Source organism: Pieris napi, chromosome Z (genome assembly GCF_905475465.1).
Source record: "Pieris napi chromosome Z, ilPieNapi1.2, whole genome shotgun sequence".
Lineage (NCBI taxonomy): Eukaryota > Metazoa > Arthropoda > Insecta > Lepidoptera > Pieridae > Pieris > Pieris napi.
In genome coordinates this window covers 4,936,790-4,963,206 of record NC_062259.1, presented here as the reverse complement: position 1 = coordinate 4,963,206, position 26,417 = coordinate 4,936,790, and the positions used below count along the sequence as shown (strand labels likewise).

The 26,417-nt window shown below is 33.0% G+C and overlaps 1 protein-coding gene across 2 annotated transcripts; it reads right to left on the bottom strand.

Annotated features, from left to right (window-relative positions):
• Nucleotides 1–1,629: 1,629 nt before the first annotated feature.
• LOC125062814 (V-type proton ATPase 116 kDa subunit a 1-like) lies at nt 1,630–24,971 on the bottom strand. Of its 2 annotated transcripts, XM_047668982.1 has the most exons (15): nt 24,747–24,971; nt 24,044–24,220; nt 21,935–22,095; nt 21,462–21,627; nt 18,950–19,126; nt 17,993–18,205; nt 16,526–16,676; nt 14,886–15,047; nt 14,384–14,592; nt 11,362–11,471; nt 10,546–10,670; nt 5,317–5,552; nt 4,884–5,091; nt 3,074–3,248; nt 1,633–1,902 (listed from the first exon to the last, which is right to left on the bottom strand). In XM_047668982.1, exons 1-15 carry the CDS (start codon nt 24,861–24,863, stop codon nt 1,767–1,769), a joined length of 2,523 nt encoding a protein of 840 aa, XP_047524938.1. In that variant the 5' UTR covers nt 24,864–24,971; the 3' UTR covers nt 1,633–1,766. The 2 variants fall into 2 exon arrangements, with proteins under 2 accessions (XP_047524939.1, XP_047524938.1); XM_047668983.1 differs by lacking the exons at nt 4,884–5,091; nt 5,317–5,552 and having other exon boundaries at nt 1,630–1,902.
• Between the last annotated feature and the right edge of the window lie 1,446 nt (nt 24,972–26,417).

Below are 26,417 nucleotides of genomic sequence, written 5' to 3'. Positions count from 1 at the left end.
ACAGCTGTCTTATATATTTTAGTCTTATAACTTATGGCCACATTACCTGCGTAAAACATCGATTTACACTTCAAACATTAAATGTTCCATTAAAAAAAAATATTTTTTATTTTTGGTAAAACAGGAGATAAATCTTGTGAAGAAAGGGTTCGATAATCATGAAAGAATGGTTTATAACAAATCAATTTTAGTTAAGTCCTGTAAGTAACTCAATGGACACTTCCTAAATTTACATTTACTGCCCGTTCTCAAATCAAGAACGTAGAACGGACGAGATCTGTTAATAAACCCTCCGTCACTCTTTTGAATCTCCAAGATTTTTCTACAAAATATTTGTAACCGCCTTTAACCATTACATAATGCTCTTCATGTAAAGTTTATGTTGTTATATTTATATGTTATTATATTATGAAAAATTAATAAATATGAACCAACCCGTAACAACGAGTACGACGTATGGCCAGCCATTGGTTTCTGATGATACGATCTTGCGTATCTATCAATTATTAATTAAGGATAAGGCTAAGCGCGCACGGGTTACTTTTGTCACCGTCACATTAAAGTTTTTGTCATTGTGAGGTCATGTTTCTAAAGCGGATTCCGCTCACGAAGGGTGATAGTGACAAAACTGTGTGTGTGTGCGCGCGCGCGTGTCTGTCTCTCTCTCTGTGTGTGTATGTGTGGGCGAGTAATATTACTTTTCTCTTCCAATGCTTTAATTTTCAAATTCATGTCAAGTTGTCTTTCAGTTTTTTATCTGTGCTGGTCTCTTTTCCAATTCTTCAATAATGTCATTATCAATATCGTCTTCCTGGATATTCACGATCTGTGTAGATGATGACGCCATTTTGCGAGCATCAAAGTCAAGAATCGGAAGACAAATGCGAACAAACGACGCTGAGACGACAAAATCATCACTCGTGCGCGCACTGCTATGAAAATCGAGCAAATTTTTTCGAAAATTTGTTTAAAATAAACGAGAGATCATAAAAGTAAAGTAAAATGTTGTTTTGACCGGCTTGTCATGAGCATTGCCGAACCCGGTCAACTTTGGAGCGCTGTAACAGCGATTCCAAGTAACGAAATTTAAAAAAATTATAGACGCATATCTTCAGAAATAGATCCTCGACAAAATTGTTCTGACATAATTTATTGATAATTTAAAAAGAAAAAAGTTATTAAGCAAAATAGGAAATTACTTAAAACTTATTGAATTTTGAATTTATGATAAAAATTCACACAGACTTAATTGTAGGCAAAGTGATTTGCTACAAAATATGTCTTTACAATTTTCTTGTACGATAGATATTAGATAGTTTACGAGATATAGCCAAAAACGTATTTTCATCCCTTTTTCTAAGATGGCGGCCGGGGGACATGGGCGCCAAACCCACGAAAAACCTATAATTTATTTACCGATAATTTTGATCGGATATGCATAACATGAAAACTAATTAGTTTTACACTGTTTTATTCAGAGTATAAATTTATTTATTTCTGGTAAATTATATTTACTCTGTGATGAACAGAGATTGGTTTTACATATTTCCAACAACAGGGTAGATATCTTAAGGTCAATAATTAAATTAAGAATCAGATAATTGTTTTTATTCGTTAAAAGTTAACTTCAAATAAATCTAATTAATATTTCATAAAGCTTTTAAAATAGGCTTATTATAAAAGAAAACTAAAATGTATTTTATTATAATCTTAACGTAAACATAAAATAATGACTTCCTTAAAACTCCTAGGACAAACTAGGGCACTTAATATTCAGTTTTCGCTCTCCTCTTACAAATGCCTTCTTTGTCATCTTTAGCATCGCCAGATAATATGGAACGAAAGTTAAAAGGCTTAAAAGGATAGCCTCCACCATGGTAAAACTTGCTCATAAATTCAACCCTGGAATAATATTTCATTACAAAACTTACATTGGTATTTTCATGGAACAATAGGAAAATCTAATGATGGCTTAGTATCAGATTGGGAAACGGGACTTAACACGAACTATGATTTTCGCATTCAATACTGGTTTTTACATAGAAATTAATACATAAAGATCTAAGTATAGAGAATAATTTATAATGGAACTAATTTGATAGAATAAATGTTATTACAGTACGCCACCGTCACTTAGAATAAAATATATTTTATAATATACTAGGGGTGTTCAATAAGAAGTGATAATGAGTTTGACGCAATTATTTTTTATTAAATATTAATTTAGTTTAAACTTTGTATCTGTTTTTTTATAAATTTTAAAGGGGATTTTATCCCCTTTAAATTAACTTTTTCCTGATTCTGTAACGCAGCGACTACTTCGTCATCATAATTTAATTTATGACCCCAAGTTCCTTAAGCCGCGGAAATAATATCACTAGGAGCTTGTTCTGGAGAATATGGAACGATGTTGGAATGTCTTCTATTTAAAGAAAAACAAAAGAGAATATTTTGTTTTTATTATTTTAATCTAATGTCTGCCTGCCTGCCAGCATTTTTTTTCAAAGAAGGTATCGCATTATTACTATTTGTTGAACACCCCTTATCTTTCAGGATATAATATAAATTTACTCCCATATTAATAAAAATAAATCAGTCTTATTGCGCCGTCTTAACTGAAGTACTCATTTGTCTTGTCGGTGTTTACACAATTTGATAGAAAGATACGAAAGAGCACTTAGATAAAAGAGTGCAATTAAACTCATTTAGTTTTTATGAATAAGGTTTATTCTATTTTTTTCTTGTTTAGTAACAGTTTCCTTATGAAAGATGGATGAAAAAGACCATAAAGCAAATGGAGCAAAAGTCGATCAAAAATGCGATGGAAGGACGACCTTTCAAAGGCTTTTTTCAGCCAGGTCAGCCGACCTAAAGCTTACTTCAGGTGGTCCGTGCAAGAAAAATATGGCATTCCTTGGAAGAGGCCTAAACTCGTACAGATATTTATTACTAAATTTTTTTTACTAAATTTTAACCAATAATTGAAAGATCTAAATATGTATAACAAATAACCAAATGTATATACAAATTTTTCATATACAGTTCATTTTATTTATTTATATATCTTACTAACCAGTGCAGCCTGAGTGTGTGAAGAAAAGCCGATAAACCTTCCATGATTACCAAAATTGACAACGTGAATACAGCCCAGATAGCAAATATGAAAAATATTTTTATCGGACCCATAGAACTTGTATCGCGAAGTGCTAATTTTGCGAAAATCATCACCCACAGCATTTCTGATAGTTCTGAAAAAAATTGAATTATCTTTTACTAAGGAGGTCTCACAAAAATCTATTTTTAAAAACCAGAAAAATCTATGCATACAATTTATTAAAAAAATATTACAATTTAAAACTGGTTTTTTAGCTTTCATTTTCTACTATTTTTACCAAACTATTTATAAATTACACATTATTATACACCTATTTTAAATCACCAAAGCGTCATTAATTTATAATATGTGCTCGTTACTGTTTAGCCTGATGAAGCTGATAGCCTAGCTGGATCTTTTGTTTAATTTGAAAGAGAAACATAATACTCGATACTCTGCCCGGTTTCATACAAAAGTCTCTCTTAGTCAGAGGAAATAATTTTTACTTCATTTTCTGTGTAAAACAGACTAATTGGTATTTTTGAAAAGAAAATGTTCATTTACGTAGAAGCCTCTAATTTGAAGACTTATGATCAATTAATAGCTTTCTGCACTTCGTTAGGTAAATATTTTACTTGGCAGCAATGTATTTTTAAATGTTTTTTGTCTTGTGTATTACGAGTTAATTGAATTAAACAATAAACTACAAGCTCCCTCCTTATCAAAATGCCAAATCGTAAAATGACTGCTTTACGACTGATTTGAGCGCGACCGCCGCTGTGAAAACCGCTGTGGGAGTTCGAGAAGTGAGTTACAGAATCGCAAGGCTGTTGTCAGTTAGGGTTTCAATTGTGCCATGACATTTTAGGATTATTCATAATTTATGTTTTGTTTTGTGTTTTGTTTAATATCTACTATATAAAAATAAGTCGGGTTTTCCTTCCTGACGCTATAACTCCAGAACGCACGAACCGATTTCCACGGTTTTGCATTCGTTGGAAAGGTCTCGGGCTCCGTGAGGTTTATAGCAAAGAAAATTCACGGGATCACCAAACGAAATGTTACATAAAACGAAGCCACCTGGTGGCGAAACGGAGTTCGCCGAGTTTGCTAGTTAATTATGTAATTCATGACATAATAACAGTGGTGGTTACGACACATTTGCACCAATTAATTTTTCTGTGTGTTGTTTGAAACACTTGCCTAAGTTAAACTTCGAAAGGAAACCGGCATGTCAATATTCATAGTTTGCACATAAAAAAGTACTACCATATACGTCTTAGGTAGTTTATATAATTGAATTTTTTAATAAACTAGTCTAACGTTTTATAATAAGGAATCATGTGTCACCTATAGTTGTATAACTAAGTTCAGTGAAAATAATAATTATAATCATTACTGCCATTTGTTTTGTTGGTTTTAGGGTTTAAGCATTTCCGATATAATAAATATTTGTATGAGATATAGTCAAAATGGCGCTAAACCTTCACACCATGCGCTTTTGGACTGGTTTGAGATCGCGTACTGACATAATATGTAAAACCACATTTACACTCAGCCCTGTTGGAAGGGGAAGTGAGCAGCGTGCGTATTCAAATAGATCACTCGTGCTCATGCCTACATAGCCATGCTGCGAGTCTTTCGGTAAAGAGCTGAGTATAAAAACTCACTGGCGAATTTTATATTGCTTGCAACTTTTATTTTATATAATTTTATATTGTTTGGGAAAATGAGACAGCATGCGCATATATTGTTTCGTAGGCGTCATATGAATGTAAATTTAACTCACGTTCGTGGGCTAATGACAACGCCCATAGACGCAGATATGAGGCGGTATGCGAGATTGTACTAAGAACAAACTCAATTGTATGAACAGCTTGATGTATCATCAATTCTCCAAAAGAAGTTGAATACTTCTCAATCTCATCTAGAATTGATTGTTCTTCTTTTTTATCGGAATCAATGCGTTGGTATTTTCGAAAGTTGCTTATTTTCTTCTACAAAAAAATATTGTTTGTTTTTAATTATGTTAAATATCAAAGTGGTATAACCGTAATTAAATTATTTAATTAACTTATTTTAGATAAAAAAATTAAGGATTAAACAACCTTAAAAGGAACTTTTATCATATTTAAAATTTTGACTAGGAATTTAGGAGTTACAGATAAGACAACATCAAATAGAATCATATATACAGATAGTATAGTAGCTTAAAAACTAACCAGTGCTTCTTCTTTTCTCTTCTTGTTGTATCTATTAAGGTATACTGGGGATCCAAACAGCAAAATAGGAACACAAACCAAGGAAACCAAAACAAGAATGGACTGTAATCCTTCCTGGCCCTCAAACATATAAGCATCACAATCTTCCTCTACAGGCTTTGAAGTCGATGCAAGCACCATATCGATAAACAATATAAGGATAAGTGGAGCACAACCTGCACCAGTTTTTAAGTCGGCTGGAATGAGAAGAAGTTTTTAATTTAAACGCCTATCAACTTTTTTAACAGTATTTACTGATGAACCAAATTTACCGTCGAGACCCCCCAAAACTTAACTAACATCAGAGCCCATTGACAGATAAGATGGCGGACGTTAATAATCAGCGCTTTAGTTTTATTTGTTGATGAGATAAGTTTGATTATTTTTAAATGGACTTGATTTAAAATGTAATGCCTCCGTGGAGGCCTGACAATTATTATATTTATGTTACGGAAGGTTACCATTCACCATGCCTACTGCTGATTGAGGACAAATCTATTTTTTTTATTATTATGAACTATCAATTACTTAAGATGTCATGTCTAGCATGGTGTAATGGTCGCAGCTTCTTACAAACATTGTGTAAAAAAACTTGGCGATTAAAAAGGGTAGTGGTTTTGTACAACAAGCCTTCCATCCAAGCCTGTTTATAAGACAGAGAAGTGTATCGGTTGGAAGTTTACTGCCTACCAGAAATGAGGAGAAGGAACCACAAAGCTCTCAAGAAGTAGCCTGCGATACCAACTTGCCTGAATGGCAAACGGCTCCAGTAAATAGAAAGCCGAATAAAAAAAGGAAACTCTCAAATCAGTCCCCCGAAAGTGTAGCTACTTCGAACATGTTCGATGGACTAACTCTCGTTGAAGAACCTACCCAAACTAAAGGAAAGAAGCCCAGCAATTCACCTCCAATCATACTATATGGAATCCAAGATGTCAATAAACTGACGGAATTTCTCGAAACTGCAACTGAAAAAACCACATTCAAGTTTAAGATAGTAAACAAAACACAAATAAGAATTATTAGTGAAGATATAGATGTTTACAAAAAACTTATTATAGCTGTAAGAGAGAAGGGTCTCATTGGTCATACATTCAACCGAAAAGAAGACAGAAACTACAGACTGATAGTAAGAAACTTGCACCACACTACTCCACTTCATGTTATAAAAGCTGAATTTGAGAAAACGGGAAACATAGTAGTTGGAGAGATTATCAATGCCAGATTTGGGCCTGATAAAAAACCTACCTCAACTTTCTTTGTAAACCTGCAACCTAGTCAGCATAATAAAGCAGCTAAGGAAATCAGACATATTTTCCACCAAATTTTTACTATAGAAGACCCAAAAAAGAGGACCATTATAGTTCAGAGTCAAAGATGCCAGCAGTATGGTGATAGAAACAAGTGGGCTAGGTCTAAACTCGAAAAAGCAAATGCCTTTTCTAACCATCTGGCTAAGGTATTTGTCCCAAATGAAGCCACTCCTGGGTCGGATGAGGCAGAAATAGATGACATTCTCCAGCAGGATTTCCAATTGCATTTGCCCTTGAAGATAGTAACACCAAGGGAGGTCCAAAGAACCATACAACAAATGGAGAATAGGAAGGCACCAGGTTTTGACCTCATTGACAAAAAGGTTCTCTCCGAATTACCTCGTAAGGCTTTAACTTACTTGACGACCCTATTCAACCGGATTATAAGTGCTGGATACTTTCCAGCGCTGTGGAAGGTCTCTCAGGTGATTATGGTCCATAAGCCCGGGAAATCGCCACATGACGTCTCATCTTACCGACCTATAAGTCTTCTCCCGATCGTCTCTAAAGTACTGGACAAGGTACTACTACGACGGCTCTCGCAAGCTATGCATGAAAATTCTATAATTCCAGATCACCAATTCGGGTTTAGAGCTCAACACGGCACTACCGAACAAACTCACAGGGTGTGTAAATTCATAAGCATTCATAAGCAATAGCCTTGAGCTAAAAGAGTACTGCTCCTCAGCTTTTCTGGACGTTTTACAAGCATTCGATCGGGTTTGGCACAAGGGGCTCTTATGCAAGATCAAGTCACTTCTGCCTCATACTTTCTATGGAATCCTAGAGTCTTAAATCACCGATAGAATATTCCAAGTGCAAGAGATGGATTGTACATCAGGTTTTCATGATATACTTGCAGGGGTACCTCAAGGCTCTGTACTTGGCCCAGTGCTGTACACCATATTTACCTCAGATCTACCGCGTACCTCTGAAGTCAACATTGCAACCTATGCAGACGATACGGCAATCCTAGCTTCGAGTAAACAACCCGAAGAAGCCACGTTAAAGCTGCAGCGAAGCCTCAATGAAATAAGCAACTGGTTCGATAGGTGGAGAATTAGGGTGAACACTAGCAAATCAGTACAAGTGACATTCACTCTGCGAAGAAAGACATGCCCCCCTGTAAACCTAGGAGGAAAGGAACTGCCCCAGAGTGACACAGTTAAATATCTTGGACTGCACTTGGATCGTAGATTGACATGGCAAAAACACATCGAAACAAAACGGCGTGAGATCAACATTAAATATAAGAGGCTGTACTGGTTACTGGGTAGAAACTCGAAATTGTCCATCGACAACAAACTCCTTATCTACAATTCAGTTATAAAACCCGTGTGGACCTACGGGATACAATTGTGGGGAGCTACATGTGACTCTAACAAAACTAAAATTCAAAGAACACAAAACTACATCCTTAAACAAATAAGCAACGCGCCTTGGTTCATAAGAAACGCCGAAGTACATGAACACCTGGGCATACCTACAGTCAAGGAGGAAATAAAAGTATACGCTCAGAAGTACAAGACTAGGCTGGAAAATCATTCTAACCATCTAGCTGTTCAACTCACCCTACCGGAGTATATAAACCGACTCAAAAGACGAAGAACCCTGGAGCTCAGCAGCATTGACTGAGCAATATTATTATGATAGATATTGTATTGTCTTTGATTAACATGACGGAGTAGCCATGGGTTCTCCAGTGTCACCTATAGTCGCTGACATCTTCATGGAGGACTTTGAGGAGAGAGCTCTGGCCAATGCCCCGGTTAAACCTCGACTGTACAAGAGATATGTCGATGACACATTTGTAGTACTCCCCAATGACAAAATATCTGCATTTCTAGCACATTTAAATTCAATACACAAGAACATTAAATTTACTGTTGAACAAGAAAACAACAACCGTCTGCCCTTTTTAGACATTTTAATTATACGCAAAGCAGATGGCACACTAGGTCACACAATACACAGGAAGGCAACCCACACAGATAGGTACCTCAATGGTGAATCCCACCACCACCCTTCACAACTGCTTTCAGTCGGTAAATGTTTGTTTCAGAGAGCCCAACGTCTTTGTGATGATGCCCACCTCGAGGAGGAACTACAGCATGTCAAACAGGTGCTACACCGAAACAAGCTGCGCATCCCCCGGCTGCATCACAAAAACAAAAACAAGACACAAACAGTTCCCCGCCAGCCAGCCTACTTGCCATATGTAAAGGGAGTTACAGATAGAATTAGCCGGATCCTAAAACGAGCTTCTATTCATACAATTTTCAAGCCGCACAAGAAGATTCAGCAATTCCTAAGACCAATCAAAAGTAACACCCCATTGCAAGATGCAGGTATATACAAACTGGATTGCGACTGTGGCCTGTCTTACATAGGGCAAACTAAACGCAATATGTCCAGCAGACTCAAAGAACACATTGCAGACATAAGACATAGACGACACACAAAATCAGCAGTCTGTGAACACATACTAGATAGGCCTAATCACTACATACGCTTTGACCAACCGAAAGTACTTGCGAAAGAGAAAAGATTCTTCCCAAGATTGGTACGCGAAGCCATTGAAATCAAAAAACACCCCAATTTCAATAGAGAAGACGGCCTAAAATTGTCAAACACCTGGGATCCAATAATATCCAAATTAAAATCTCAAAAAGAAACACAATCCGCGAAAATAGAGGACACCGTGAGCCATTTTTGCCAAAACCCTCCATCTTTTAGTCGATACCAACTCCGGGGCAATAAATACAGATAATTCAACTTTCTCTGCAGCTGTGATACTTTTTGACATTCAACATCTTTTGTCTTCAGTCACCGTGACCACGCACGCTGTAAAGCACGCGAAACGTCGGATAAATTTAAAATTATGTTAAATAGTTGTAAATTTATAATAATACATAACTTCAATCCGGTCAAAATAGTGTTTTATTCAAATGATAGATATTCCTAATGAGGAATATCTCCACCCGCAAATCATCCTACAACTCATCTGCTCATAGTCAGAAGACTGATTGCACGATGCGCTCTATTTAAAAAAAAAAAAAGGGTAGTGGAGAGTTTATTCCCAGTTTTACTACGCCCTTGATTTGAGAACTGTTGAGTTAATGTAAAATAAAGCATTTAATATGTATTTATTTACTAACGTTCATTTATTCATATAAATAAATATTTATTTAATTACCGTACGTAGAATTTTTTGTAAGCACAATCCTAATATTGTATTGAAAAGAAATTATGAACATAACTATAAGAGTAGGTAAATCAGACTGTGTCATTTCCCTCACCGGCGTCTCGGGAAATGCAGCTGACGTCTTATACATAACGTCTCGTGAACTATAACTGTAGGTATACTACAATACTTTGAAAATGTTTAACCTGTATTGGGTTTTGTAACTTACCCTTAGTACCTAAATTCAAAAGCCTAAAAATCTGTTGGAAAAGGGAATGGATCCAACAGTTTGATTGTTGTATTGAAATTTTATATAAAATAGATGCGTGTATTCAGTTCTAATTAGAATCTATAAAGTGAAACGAGAAAGAAAAAAATGTGAAATAACATCGTAAATGCTATTACATATTTCCGTCCCATGTTGATACCAACTTTTAAAATAAAGTATTCAAGTATTTTTATAACACCTTGAATGATTTTTAGCTGTAACTCGGCGTTAACTTTTCTAACACATTTCATTCTACAATCTTAAGTAAACGCGTAGTAGACGTTAACGGAACCAACGTGTTGCCGGATTTAAATTTCGAAACCTCCAGGCTCCAATGCAATATTGGTTGCAAACTCTCTTTAGTTATTTTCAAAAGTGCGTAGAAAAGCCACCTTTCAGGGTAACGTATAAGCTAATTGACTTACTTGTTTTTCCGCTGTATAAGAACCACTTCATATACATCAGAATAACCAACCATAAAAAGAGACCACACAAAAATAACATCTGCGGTATGAACTCCAAATAAATTGCATAGTGCCGTTTGAAATAGCTGAAACACCATATATGAATAAAAATCTATCATATTGACAGACAGGCAAACATTTATGAAAATATTTTTAGTTACATTCACACTATATGCAAGCAAATACGTAAAATCAAAATAAGAGCGATCAGAATATATTATATTTAGAAATCCTAAAGCAACATATGTATGTTTAATAATTGAATAATACGAGAAAAATATGACATTCAAAATCATTTATAACTTTGATTTACATGAATAACTTTAGTAGGTATATAGAAATGAAATTGAATATGAGACAAATACAAAAGAAAGGACATTTAGTAGCAAGAAAAAATATTTGGAATACCGATAGACTAAAGATGCTCTTTATCTATTTTATACTGTGTAAGCTATTGTGTGTAAGCTTTTCAATAATTTTTGTGCTTAATTAAACGTAGCAAGTAAAAAGAAAACGATACTAAGTAACGTACTTAATCAATTAGTAACTGTTTAAGATTATGAAGAAAAATATATGTACTTCATTTAATTCATTTTTCACATTATATAATAATCATGATTGTGAGCAGCGTAAAGTTGGTGTCCTCTTTCTTTTGAGAACTCCAACATGTATTAATGTCAATTGAGTCAACGGTACTTACTCGTAATATACAAATAATTGTGCCCGTCAACATTCCTTGGGGCAGCAACGCAAAATATGCAATAAATAAATACTTACAGATGGTTAAAAAGACTCAGCGATAAACCAAATATCATATGGACAATTCCTATTATAATAGACAGTTTCATCTTGAGTGAGTTCAAAGCCATAATTTTATTTTTTGCCAGCTGAAAAAAATATACAGGCTATCATACACTATAATTGTATATTTTGATTACTTACAACTAATTATGTGCATTCATAAATTATAATAATGTATACTAGCGCGAACGGAAAGAGAACAGTCGCAGGATTCGTCGTCGCCACAGCTCTATGTTGACAATAGCAGCTATCATCTTGTTATATATAAAAAAGTATTGAAACTATATAGTATAAGATCCCGCTATACAACGACCTTCACCGAGATGCTTATTTAATGAAACTTATTTTATATTTAATTTAATATGTCAATAAATATAATCCATTTGGGTTGCCTAGCAAATTTCAGTCCAGAGTATGTTTAATTAATATTTAAAAAAAAAATTTTTTTTTATAATTTGCATGTAGTAAATTTTTTTAACTTTTTTCAATCAATATTTTTAATCAGGGTAGTATTATATATGTATCACTATAACCTTCTTTTATACTAAAGATGTATATATACTTTAGTGTCACATAAAAAATATACACATAAATAATTAATTGATTAAAAACAACCTAACTTTTGCATATTCTATGGGCTTCATACTTTCGATTGGTATAGAATTTATCTAATAATCATACCGGTGAAATGTTTAAAAAAATATATTTTTTTTAAATTAATTAAAAATACTCTGGACTGAAATTTGCTAGGCAACCCATATGGATTATATTTATTGACATATTAAATTATATATAAAATAAGTTTCATTAAATAAGCATCTCGGTGAAGGTCGTTGTATAGCGGGATCTTAGACCAATAAGTTCGCAAATGGCGCTACGAGTTCCCTTTCCTCTAGTCTGTGCTATATGCACAAATGTATTTTGTGTGTCGAATTGTCGATCTATCAATTTGACGTATCAGTGTCACTGCATCGCTGAAACGAACTTGAAATCTTGTAGAGTAAGATCCCAGAGCGATAAGACACAACTTATTTTCTAAAGCATAGAACCTTCGGTTCTAAGTAGTCTCTCGTGTACTTTTTAATACCTGTACGCTTGTGGAGTTGGCTCGGTGACACCTGCGCAGGTACCAGATGAGAAAGGTAACTAAAAATCAGAGTTACTTAAGTTAAATTTTAATGACTGATTTTTATATATATTATGTAGAATATTACTCTGAAGTAATATCAAAAAAGTCAGACGCTTTCCATGGGCCAGAACTTTTGTCAGACGCTTTAAAGCTCTACAAAAATAAATGAACTTAATTTATTTTTCTGATATTTTTCTTATAAATGTCTGATTTAAGAAAGGTAAACAAAGGCCATTTAATATAATGATGAAGAAACATGAATATCAGCGAGCTTTTATGCGATTCGGAGATCCAGAGTCGTTCACCGATCGAAACTTACAACAAGATATTTTCAACCAAATACAAAAATTTATGTGTGAAATTTATAATGTTTCTGGTATTATTGACGTTGATGCTGCCCGGCTTCAGCTGTTTTTAAATAATTACACTGTTTCTGATATTAACGAAGAATTTAATCAAAAACATTTAAAAAATTTCGATGCAAGCAATTTACCACCATGCAAAACTGAGTTATTTCAACAATTTCTCCGAGCTAATTATATTACCAGCATATGGAATAATGCAAATGAAAAACGACCGTCTACTTTTACTCCTGAAAACGATGGATGGACGTTTGAAGAGAACCAATATCATTTTTATTGGTTTGATGGTGACCAATTACCAGGACTCGTTAGCGAATCACTTCAAGAATCAGGTACCGTACTTTGATTTCTAGTTTACAATGTATTTATATTTGGCGTTCTATATTTTTTAATTTTTTGTCTTTTTGTTTTTACAGAAGATGCTACCAGCAACAATAATATAACTAGTGATGATGAGGATGATGACTTGAGTGGACAGTATCGTGATGTACTTAATGATGAAAATTCAAATGATTATTATGACAATGATGAAGATGATTAAGAGACAATCAAAGTATTTCATTATTTCATCATAATTAATTATTTTTATACTAAAATTATTACAATTGATATCCTTTTTTAAATAAAATAAAAATTATTCTTTTTGAAAGACAATTGCTCCGAAAAAATTCATTTTTCCCTTTATATCTGTAATATATATAATTACTTTTAAAATGATTATTATTTTAATTAAAATTTTTATCTCATTTAAATAGATATGCAAAAATATGAAATTGAAAGCAGTAAGTATTTTTCAAATATTAAGGTATTTTACTCTGAAACGCATGTATACTGCTCTCGCGCTCATACTCATAGTTGAGTAATTTTTGTGTTTAGGGGATGTTTTGTCATTACAATTTGTCTGACTGATTAAAAATAACTTTGTAATATTTATTTGAATAACATATATAAAAATCAGACATTTAAAACTAAATTAAGTTCATTTATTTTTTGTAGAGCTTTAAAGCGTCTGACAAAAGTTCTGGCCCATGGAAAGCGTCTGACTTTTTTGATATTACTTCAGAGTAATATTCTACAAAATATATACAAAAATCAGTCATTAAAATTTAACTTAAGTAACACTGATTTTTAGTTACCTTTCTCACCTGGTACCTACGCAGGTGTCACCGAGCCAACTCCACAAACGTACAGGTATTAAAAAGTACACGAGAGACTACTTAGAACCGAAGGTTCTATGCTTTAGAAAATAAGTTGTGTCTTATGGCTCTGGGATCTTGGACTATTGAGTTTAGTAAAATAGCGATAATAATAAAACAAATACGCATTTAAAGCATTTAAAGTTTCTTTTTAAATGTCTAGTCAACCAAAAACAATTATACATTTTATTTTTGCACAGAGATATACAAAAGTAAATCCCTTTATGTTAATTCTCAACGTCAACCAATCTATTCATAAATATTTTCCGACAACTTCGTCAGTATAATCGTATAAAGCTACTTCAATGTACCTTCCAAATGGGATCCACACCAAAGATATATGGGCTATTAGTCTCAAAAACTGGGTTTAGAGTAATATATTGATTTTTCTCTATTTCCTCGCGCGTAAATGTATTCTTCCAGTAAGGCGTCATTAAAGTGATAGGTTTCGAGAAATACTCGTTGTATAGAAAACCAGTGAAGAGCGTGAACACACCCATTAGCAGAATTACATACCGGCCTGAAACAAAAAACGACCACTCATGTTATACCTGCTCAAGTGGGAGTAATCGGGATTTTCTTGTAATCTATGTATATTGCAATTCTCTACGTATTTTTCTGGAAAAGCCTTTTATAAATATCCAATTGTTTTTAAGAATGATAGGTAAATATTTCATCGTTTAAATAATTTATATTTACTAACTATTAAAATGGCATATGCCTAATTACAATTGTAGTTTCATTTTTGCTAATTAATTCTAGTTACATTTGTTTTAGCATTTCATTTAAAAACCTCAAGAATCTAATACTTACCGCCGAAAAAAATATTCCAAATTTCATTAGTAGACGGCTTTCCTAAAAACTTTTTTTCGGATTTAACCATCCACGCGCCAAATGCAAGTAGGATCATACCGTGACAAACATCCCCAAACATCACAGAGAAGAGGAACGGGAACGTTATAACAGTGTATAGTCCTGAATAAAGAAAAATACTTTTAAATGTAATTGCAGTGTTAGCCAATTAAGCTTGCTATTCTGGCTGTGTCCCCGGCTGTGGACAATGAATATTTCTGTCTAGGTTCACAATTAATAATCTATGCAGCGTAGAAAAAATAGTGAAACAAGTATTTATAAGACCCAAAAATTAAAAACGTGTGTCAGGCCTGGAAGGCAGAACACGTACAACTTGCTATAAAATCAGAATTATCTGCTAGACGGATGCAGGGGGATAAATCTTCTAAATATATAATAATCTATAAAGATTGATTAGATTTTGGTTGCATGTCCAAGATTCTGCATCGCGCCTATTTAATGCTGGCCATACACACTACGGTCTACCGGAGAGGTAATCTGTGCAGGTATGCCTTCGCAGGTCAACCGAACAATGGTAGCGTTATTAAATGAATTGAAATTTGAACCAGAAGATTTTAAAAACTATCTTCGAATTGACGGGAAAACATACCTTAAATTACTTGAAATGGTTACTCCTATAATAAAAAAAGAAGACACAGTTATGAGAAATAGTATTTCTAAATCAAACTTAAAACAAAAGTAATAAATGTAGATACATTGCCGATTACTACCGGTCGCCTGCGCAGGTTCAAAAACCTGCACAGGTCTATTCCCACACACATTCCGGTCTACCTGCGCAGGCATACCTGCACAGGTGGACCTCTCCGGCAGACCGTAGGGTGTATGGCCGGCATAAGGACCTCTCGAAAACACTTCAGTCCATTACACAAGACGCAAAATTAATATAAGATTTACAAGATATTAAAGTATATATTTGTTTAAAAGAACGGGTTTTGGTTACGAATATGCTTTTCGTAAGAATGATATTAAATTCCCTCGTTTTTATCAATAAACTCCAAGATTACAGTAACAGTAATATTTTTTGAAATACAAATTATGTGAACGTTTGCATATGGTGATATCACTATGAAACTATGACTATATCATAATATATTTGTTTTTAATAATTTAATTAATGTTATTATTATTAATTACGTAATATGTCATATGAACCATCGTGTAATGGTTGCAGCTCCTTACAAACGTTGTGTAAAAAAAATGGCGATTAAAAAGAAGAGTGGCGGAGATTTTATTGCCAGTTCTTCTCTTCCGTTCTACCCTTGATTTGACAACTGGCAGTAAATGTAAAATTAGAAGCAATAATATGTATTTCTTTACTGACAAGTCATAAGTGTACATTATGTTACCTATATGATTAAATGATTTTTTACTTTACTTTTACTTTATCACTATGACTGATAAACCGTGTCCGTGGAACCACAGTGTCCAAGCTTCCTTTGTATTAGAATATTCGAAGGACTGTCATATATACTTGATAGCCAATCTTTCTGTCGTTCCTTCAGACCTGAGTAGAGCCAAATCTCTGCCTTCCCGAAGTTATGACATTCTATTTTTTCTGCGTTTTTAAATAGATTTTTTACCTGGATTAAGCTCTCCATACGTAGAATCACCGTAGGCATTAATAAGTGCTTGAAAACCTCTTGTAAATTTGTTCGTTCGGTGATAAGTTGGAGGAGTCAGTGATGTTTCTATTTTTGATATAAATGAAGGAACGTTTGATTCCATTTCTTCCTGTAAATTTAATTATTTCTATAAAACCAGAATAAAACTTCTCCTTTTAGTACGGCGCCATTTATCGGCTCCCATATTAGTAACTAGCAACTCACGCAAATTGATGATAGTATTCTTAAATATTCTATTAAATTACCACTAATCACAAAGAACTTAAAATTAAAACGCTTTTGACTAGATCTATGGAAACTACTTAATATTTTAAAATCTATCACTGACAAATATAAAAAAATTAAAAACTCTACTCTACTCTTATCTATTATTTAAACTACGTCCTAATTCATAAAAATTAAATCAGTACCGTTTTAACTGAAGTACTCATCCCTTCATGATAGCAATAAAACAATTTGACAATTTAAAAGAGTACTTGAAGACATATTTAATTTTTATAAGGGGGTTATACAGTAGCACTATACCGCTGTGAGGCTTGAACTATTAAAGAAGACATGCCTTACATCGACAAGATGTCAAATTCAAATTCAAAAATCTTTATTCAATAACAAGTTACATTTTTAACAGATATTGGAGCCCCTGAACTAAGTCTAGGGAGACCTGTACATCAGGGTACTCCGCTCTTCCAATAGTATACCGAAATAGTAACTTAACAATTTTTGAAACAAAAATACTATACTATAATGAAAAACAAAAATCTAAGACTAATTAGAAAACTAAATATATAGGTTTACATTCGTACGCACCAGAATCTTAAGGAAGGGATGGATGGGATGGGAGGGTGGTAGTGTAAAATAGTGTAAATACTGTAAATAGTGATTTGTGCTTGTTGTTGTTGTTGTAAAAATTCAAAAACAAATGAAAGGATCCTTTAACGAATTGGTATAACACGAAAGTTATTAATACAACACGGAAAATCGCATATCTGGGATACGTTTTGCGTTATCATAGATACGACTTGTTGCAGCTCACATCCGGCGAGGAACTGTTACGTTAACAATTTAATCTTGTCTAGCGCAAGATTAAGTTGTTACCGGACAAACTTTAGTCATAAAGTGGCACCTAAAGAAGATAGTTAAATTACGTTCAAACTAACGTTAGCGCTATAACGTCATGTACTAAATTAAAGATTGAATGATTTTTGTTTCCAATATAGATGATATCCGCGTGCTTTACTATCGCTTGTCGAAAATTGTTGTCAAAATCATTTATTCATTTAGGTAACAAAATGTATACTTATGAACGTGAAACAGAAATACATATTAAATGGTAAATGCTTCTAATTTATCTAATTTTAATTATATGATCTAATTTTATATTATCGGTACTAAAACGGACTTTTCAATAAGTAGTATCATAAATACCGAGCAGGTTTCCAGTACTTCTTTTACAATGGGCAAATCTAAATCAGGGACCCAACATTGACCAATAAGACACCTTCTTGTAATATCAAGAGTAAACATATTCATAGTATGATATATCGCCTTCGCTTTTTTTATTTGAGCTATCCACGTACTATATTGTTTTGCAATTGTCACTAACGCTTTACATCGATGATATTTTGTCTTTCTAATAACCTTAAAATATATAATAAATTTAAGAGCAGCACCACCCTAGTGGCTTGAACTCGATTTTTTCAACCTTCGCAAATAACAGTTGCGCATAATGAAAATATCGTGTTAAAATCTGCATGCCTGAGATCACCTACCTGTCTATAAAGAAAAATACAGTATTACAATTATCATAAAATCTCGTATGACTGCACTGTAAAAGCGATACCAATTTCCAATTAGTGTCTCGTTAATTGCCCAATAAACCAAATATATCGAAGTGCTGATTGCCGATTGTACTTATAGTTATGACGTCACTAACAGCTAAAACCAATGGAAATGTATTTTTTTTCATTCTGCTGCACTGATGCCGTAAACTTATAATAACGTGGTAACCTTTCGGTAATCAGGATCTAAGTTACGGGGTAATTATGATGTGCTATAAGAAATAGGTCACATTCGTATAGACTACTAACGAATACTAACACTAACTGGCCAAGAATTATCTAATTATATATATACTTTTATTAACTGCTTAAACACCTAATTGAAAACTATAACCGTACTAACTAGCTTTGCTTAAAAAATATTCGTAGCAACCATCGTCATTTGGAACTTTCGAAAGCTCAAGTTAATGTAGATCTTACCTACTATTTAAATCAAAAGCAAAATTCAATTCATAATGAACAATTGTTTCTTGAATAATTATTACACATCTATTTTAAATTTCTCAGTTTGACATAATAGAAAATTAAAATTAAAATAATTTACTTTTTCTAAGTCTCCAATGCGAACGTCAAGTTTATGAAGCATATCCATCCTCTCGTCAATTGTCTCTGGGCAGGAGTAGACGTTAACTCTGAATCCATTGCATACTTTTTCCATGCGGCTACTCAAAGCTTCGCCTTGAAAGACTGCTAAAAAAGCTACCTTACGTAGCTCTTGACCCTGTCCATATTTAATTATTTTAGGAATCTAACAGGTATATTCAGTATTGTTAATTATATATATACATGAACATACTTATTACTTCGTGTATTCTATTATCTACTATATAAAAATAAGTCGGGTTTTCCTTCCTGACGCTATAACTCCAGAACGCACGAACCGATTTCCACGGTTTTGCATTCGTTGGAAAGGTCTCGGTCTCCGTGAGGTTTATAGCAAAGAAAATTCAGGAAAAATTTCAACAGAAAAGTGGGATCACCAAACGAAATGTTACATAAAACGAAGCCATCTGGTGGCGAAACGGAGTTCGCCGGGTTTGCTAGTTGATTATAAATGTTAATTATTAGTAATACTTAATAACGCACCAAAAGTTGCAGAGACTGCAATGAAGCTTACAAAATATACTCGTGATAGGTGCGTTTAGAGCGCAGAGTGGGCTGTGCACACTCTAGATCGTTAGACTATAGTTGGACAATGTTTACCCACTCTTGGATGTTAGGTTGACAATTAGAAATTCTGAAGATACCTTAGAAAATACACACAGGCCTAGCGCCCCGAAATAATCCGCCACTTTTGCTGATATTAATATGTTTTAAGGTGGAGCAGACCGCTTGAACGAACTTATTGAAACTAATATTCACTGCAACTTAGGTAACATTTAATGGCAAGATGCCCAAGCGTGTTTGCGATTTGTGTGTGATTTCCTAAACTTATTTATTTTTCTGTTACATGTATTTGTGTCAATACAAATACAACAGCTATGTAACACAAATATCTAAAGGCATCATCTACAAATATGACATTTTTTATTTCTAAAAAGACAGATGACATCAAATATTTCCCAGCTAGGAAGTTTTTATTAAAATATTCAACTGTCGTTTAAGTATTTTTCCCAAACAATTCACTGAACTTCCTCAAGTATTTCAAGAACAAAATTAGCCAAATCGGTCCAGCCATTCTTGAGCTTTTGTGACGTTTATCTCGCACAATAACAGTATGTCATTTATATATATAAATATACATTACAATAAATTCATAAATACGATACTATGAAATTTGTTATCATCATACAGACACTTTGTAAATATGGTAACATACTCGGTGGCATAGTAAGTAGTAACTAATGAACGCAATACTACAACGTATCATTGTTATGACGTGGTGTAAATTCTGGATTTGATTCTTTACGAAACAATACTTTTTGGGTTGGTAATACGTAGATGTATCCGTCCCATACTCTACAAAAGTTCTACGGACTTAAAAACTTTCATCGCCCCTATTATTTAGCCGACGAGACCTACGGTCATTAGGACCGGAGGACTGGAGATATATTTCAATTTTGGATCTCGAATATATCTCCAGTTCTTTAAAATTTCCATCCTCCATAGAATCCAAATTTCGTAGTTTCTCTTTTCAGCTTTACTTGCTTTACTTTTACAGAACTCAAATACAAGATTATAAACATTAAATAATAATGTACAGTAAACTTGTATAAAATCTATTTAATATCTGCAAGCCATCATCGCTACGTCGTTATTATGTTTGTGTGAGGTCAGACACAATCACGACGCATGTAACGAATCCTATCGAGTTACAATCCATTAAGTCGTGTCGACAGCAATGTATGTAACCCTTATTGTTATACATTTACTATATTATTTAGAATAGAAAGGATTTATTTATGTAAAAGTGTAATAAAATTTTATAGAATTAAGGTTATAAATCGGGTTGAATTTGTATTTGAAACTGCCAAATAGTTCAGATTTAACAAGTTACATTTTATAAATAAAATTCTTGGAATAGTCAACAGTTCATCGTAAATTGTATCTGACTATAAGGACACACATGTACCTGTTTTGGCACATGTGTGTCCTAATTAGTTAAATTATATTGGTTTTACCGTCCCAAGTTTATGATCCTCCCCTATGCATGTGAAAATACAATTTGCATAATGCTACTAATATTATATATAGTATTTTGTATATTACTAAAATAGCACTCAAGAATTCATGAAAAAAAATCAAAATCAGTTCAGTTCTTTGTGACATTGCAACCACCAAATTCTAGTAATCTACGCTATTATTATAATTTAATTACGACCTATTTCATTATGAGTATGGCAATACATACATAATATTTTGATTTCACTTTATATTAACGTAAAGTTTTTTTTCTTCTAATTGAGACGAATCTCAAATAGTCTGAGTGTCAATGTATGCATTTTAAATATAGAATTTTTTGTTTTTTTCTTGTTTTCTATGTCATGTGTTCTCTGTAAGTGTTTGTATGTGTTTCGTTAATGTGCCTTTTAAAATAAAATAAAATAAAACATTACAGTCTGTGGATCTTGCAGGAAGGCATCGTCAGCAGCTTGTCGATAATAAATATTTCCTCGGGAAACTCTCCACAACATCATTTCAAAAGGAAAGCACCTGCTCCTTTGAACCACACCGCACATAACTGTGAGGTGACCGGCGGATCCGTCACCTGCTGATGAGGCCCTAACAAATACACGTTATATTTTATAACACCTTTGTTTATGATGGATGTTTTCTAGATTTTTTCAATATTTCCTACATGCCCACATTTTTTAAAGCTTGAAAGTTTTTTAAAGCTTTAAAGTTCATTAATATAATACAAACCATGTTATTGTGATTCTAAAAATGATTACAACAAATACAACTATGTTTCTTTTTGCACTCTGAATTTCACTGAAACGCGGCACGCGGTTAATCTAGTTCGATGAATAAATTACTGACAATTATTTTCATAACTATATTCATTCTAAGTACCCACTAAAATACTTACTTTCCAAACAACGATTCAGAAGTGAGCTCGGTATCACCAAGTAAATTTCCAATATGCGTTAAAACATAATACATCTCGCTTAATTCCAAATAATTCTTAAGAAGAGCCACTTGGTTGTCAGACAAATCCTGCACTTCACTCTCCCATTTTTCTAGCAAATTCTAAAATTCAATCATTCTTTAAACAATAATAGTTATTCGTAACCTCAAGGTACGTTAGGCTTTATACTAAAATAGATTTACAGGCAAACAAATCCAATTTTCTAAGAAACATAATCAACTTCATGCGGTTTTTACATTTCTTGTAGAAAAGTGTTTGAAAAATTGAAGATAAGAATCAAGAGAAATGTGTTGATAAGTTACTGTTTAAATTCAATATGACAGATTGTAATTATTTTGATATCGTACTTCAATGGAGGCAAATTGAAAAATTAAAAATGAGAATAATTGTAATAATCAGAATCATCAGTAGCTTCTCTGATACTTAGTGTATTTAGTTGTACTTACCCGCCCCGATATAGCTTATGCAGTGTCATATTATTTAAGTCAATTCAATAATGGTAATAATTATGTGTTAAAGAGCTTTATGACAAAAGAGCATTGAGATATTTAAAAAAAACACTAAAAATATTGAACGAGAAAAATTGTCTTGGAGTTGTAGTAAGTAAAAATGCATTGCGCATTCTAGCACAGAAGCCGAATGTATAAATTTCAGAGCATTCTTGCAAACATTACCAATAAATTTATAAGATTATAAATTATAGCGACAGACATGAAAGCAAAAACTATAACTTAACCTTGTTTTTCATAATAAAACAAAGCATATCAATGTCAGAACCCATTATTCTAGGGAACATTGTTAGTGTTCATTCTTTGTGTACATCATGCCTGCAGAGTTGTTAAGAGCTTAGGCACTGTAAAACATAAACATTTGAATGCTTTAGGAATTGTTAAGGTACAATTTTTGTTTAAGTAAATTTCTGTACCGTTATCAAGCAGTCTCTATTTTACAGTACCGCCACCTGTTTCATTCTATTCTGTATATCTTATAATAAACACCACATGACAATTGTTCCATTACCAATAACAATTATTGTAAGAAGAATTATATAATTTTTTTAAATTGCATATTTCATTTATTATTTCTATTTCTTTTTATTTTTAATGTATTATTACATTTATTGAATTGAAACTTCTTTAGGCGCATGAGGGTAATTTTTTTACGGATGAAACGCATTAATAATAATATTAACGTCACGAAGATGTGCAGCGTTTCTGTCGAAGAAAAGGGAGAGAACGATTGAGATCGATTGAGAGAGAGTGAGAAGGGCGAATTACCTTATAGAAATTCTATTTTTTAAATTAAAATTTCGTAAAGAGAATTTATGAAATATTAGTATTTTATATTTTATGCAAAATAATTTATTGAAATCTCAAATGACAAATTGTAAATTAAAATGCCACGTGTTTTTATTATCGAAGAAATAAATTAAAAAAGTTAAATTTATTGTTTGTATTATTTTTCGACACTTTTAATATTTTAATGACAATTAAGTTCATTAAATTCCTAACATATCTTCCTTTTCCCCTTCCTCTAAGTCTCGGAAATCTAAAGTTTCAGGTTTGTATAAATATGAACAAGATTTAAGATTTCCCTTCTGACTATTACTCTGTCAATCTACTATTTTTTTTTAAATAATTCTGATGTTCTTCTAACACACACTTGTTATTGATGCACACGCATGAATTGTGTTTTTTTGTATGTTCTCTGGGAGTGTCTGTATGTGTTTCGTTAGTGTGCCTTATAAAATAAATAAAGTTCCAGTTACGTCTGATGCGAAGCCACGCACGTTTTTCATTTTATTATAATTCATATTGGCAACTATGTACTCTTATAAACGTCAATATTTAAAAAAGTAAGGTCTAATTTTACATTTACTACCAGTTACCAAATCGCGGACGAGCAACGGTGGACAAAAACTGGCAAAAATCCCCCACAAGTATAGTGGTGGATGATATAATAATCTTGCTTAAGTAATCATATAATCGTACTTGAGTAGCGAAGTCACCCTTCATTACAAAATTCGTCCTAATCTATCTGTATACATACATCAAGGGACTTCATTTCGTTCAATGGCAGTGCCTGTGGCTCCACTTCCAATGGGGGAATATCGATGTTATCCTTCATCATCTCTCCTTGCATATATATTAGTTTACGTTCCATTTCGACGCAGCCACATAGCTCCATTATGTAACTCCGGTTAAAGGCTTTGACATCCGGTGTCATCTACATAAAGTGTTAACTATTGTCATAGGGGCCTCATAGCCTAGCGGTCTTATTAAGTGGCAGCTAGATGAGGGGTACCAGGTTCGATTCCCGGTTCGAGGACAAGTTTTAATTTAAATTTGTTCTCGGCCTTTGGGAGGGTTGTGCGTTACCGGGCGAGTACCTAAACCGTACATGGAGGACACGGTCGAATTTCTAAAGACAAGCACGAATTATAAAAAATCCTATACTTGACGCTGGCTAATGCACAAATCGTGCCAGAGCCATAAAAAAATTAAAAAAACTATTGTCATTGAAATATGATTTAGTAAATTCTAAAAATATACTTATAAAAAACGTAATTTAGATTTTATTTTCAAAATTTTGAATGTATGGTGAATTTATTGCTACGTAATCCCTAATTAAAATGGTTTATAAAATATAAATGACCAGTCGCGCGATGCCGGGTCAGATCTCTAGTAATAAATAATTTATCAGTTATATCTATAGAAATGCCAATCAAAAGTATTTTTAAATTATAACTTACGTCGAGAAATTGAACGTTTCCCGTTTCTCCCAATCGAGATAATACCTCGAACGCGCATTCTGGCTGAATAAATATTTCACACAAAGACATAAGATCGCTCCTTAGCATACAACCCATTTTTATTATCTAATTGAATTGATGATGATGATATTAATTTATGCCATATGGGAAAGGCAAAGGACTCATTGAATTGATATTAAGATATATTTTGTTAAAAAATTTTCAAACGTCAACTTTGATTATACTTTTTAAATTCAAAAAAGGTTTTATATTTATTAGAAGCGTACTTCGACTTTTGTTTTAATATTGCTGAGGGTATATCTGTGTAATCTGAATATTTTGAATCACAATCCAAATATCTGGTTTAGAGTGTAATTCTTATAACGTTCCTATTAACATCACATAATTTCAAGCCAAGCCAAGTCAGAGTGTGATTATGTGTGTCAGCTTTAAATTCCCTCATCAGCATTTATTATACAAAAATAAGCATTACAAACACACAGAAAAACCTAATTATCCGCTTGAATTTATTATGTTGTGCTTAAAGTAATACATAATACATATATAATTTATTTCATCCGTCATTCACCTTGATCTACCGTGATTGCGTGTTGAAGTGTGCGCTCCTATGATGCTATACTTCTTTTATTTACTTTGTTTTATCGAATAATCCAATGCATGTAGAGCAAGATGTAATTGTTACATCTCCTTACAGAACAAAATATTTTGCTATTTAAAGTGGTATTTTTAAGACTAGCGATAAATATAATGACATTTGATTTTTTGATGTTATAAAGTGAAAAAAATATTTGGGAGTCTAGAAAAATGCCAAGATCCTAAGATCATAAAAAAATTTCCTCGTTTTTCCCAAGATTATGGAATCCTGGGAATCAAAAATCAAAAACACCTGAGGTCATAATCAACCGTCTCGCCTTTGTTATTGTTAATTGCATTAACACGTGTGCCATTTTTCATTCTTAGATTACATTGCCTGTAGGAAATTTTGGTCTCAGTTACTAAACGCACCACCGTCACCTATCGTGTATTATCAGTCGTAAACAAACTTTGAAACTGTCAAGATGGCCAGTAAAAGAAAATCGTTATGTATTATGTATATGTGTTTAGAATAATTTACCCATTGATAGTAATAAAATTAGAAATTATTGTAATTGGTAAAATTTGTTTTTTTTTTTTGTCTACTGTCTCGTCCCTATAACGAAAAAAATGCTTGGTCCCTTGAAATTCGTTAAAAAGAGTTTACCCTGTATATATGTAAATAATACCTAAAGTAAAAACGTCTTATTTAATAGTATTAAAAAATATTTTGCATGCTATTGCTTGCTATATCATAGAACATAATTTCTGGAAGCTTCTCGTTCTAGAAGTATTTTAGACATAACTTGCTTAGTCACACAGTCAAAGCTTATATCAAAGTTAAACCTTCTTGATACTGAAATTGCAAGTTTAGAACTTCTGTTTGCTTTAACGGTAGTTGAACCAAAATTTAATTAAGTTTATTCAACAGGTGAGGTTATGACTAACAGCTTTTATATTGAGATTAAAATATGGCTGTTTACATGGAGTTTAAATTAGACTATGTAAGTAAAATTATAAATTTCATCTATTAAAAACGATATTAAATATTTAACCCATAGATCATACAAATGCTTA

What these genes read in the sequence shown, in the direction of transcription:
- LOC125062814 (XM_047668982.1), bottom strand. Translation starts at nt 24,863, where the DNA reads ATGGGTTGTATGCTAAGGAGCGATCTTATGTCTTTGTGTGAAATATTT. An exon ending in TTGGAATATTTTTTTCGGCG is followed by an intron (nt 14,593 to 14,885) that starts GTAAGTATTAGA and finishes TTTTTGTTTCAG; the next exon opens with GCCGGTATGTAATTCTGCTA. An exon ending in CTGAGTCTTTTTAACCATCT is followed by an intron (nt 10,671 to 11,361) that starts GTAAGTATTTAT and finishes ATGGTGTTTCAG; the next exon opens with CTATTTCAAACGGCACTATG.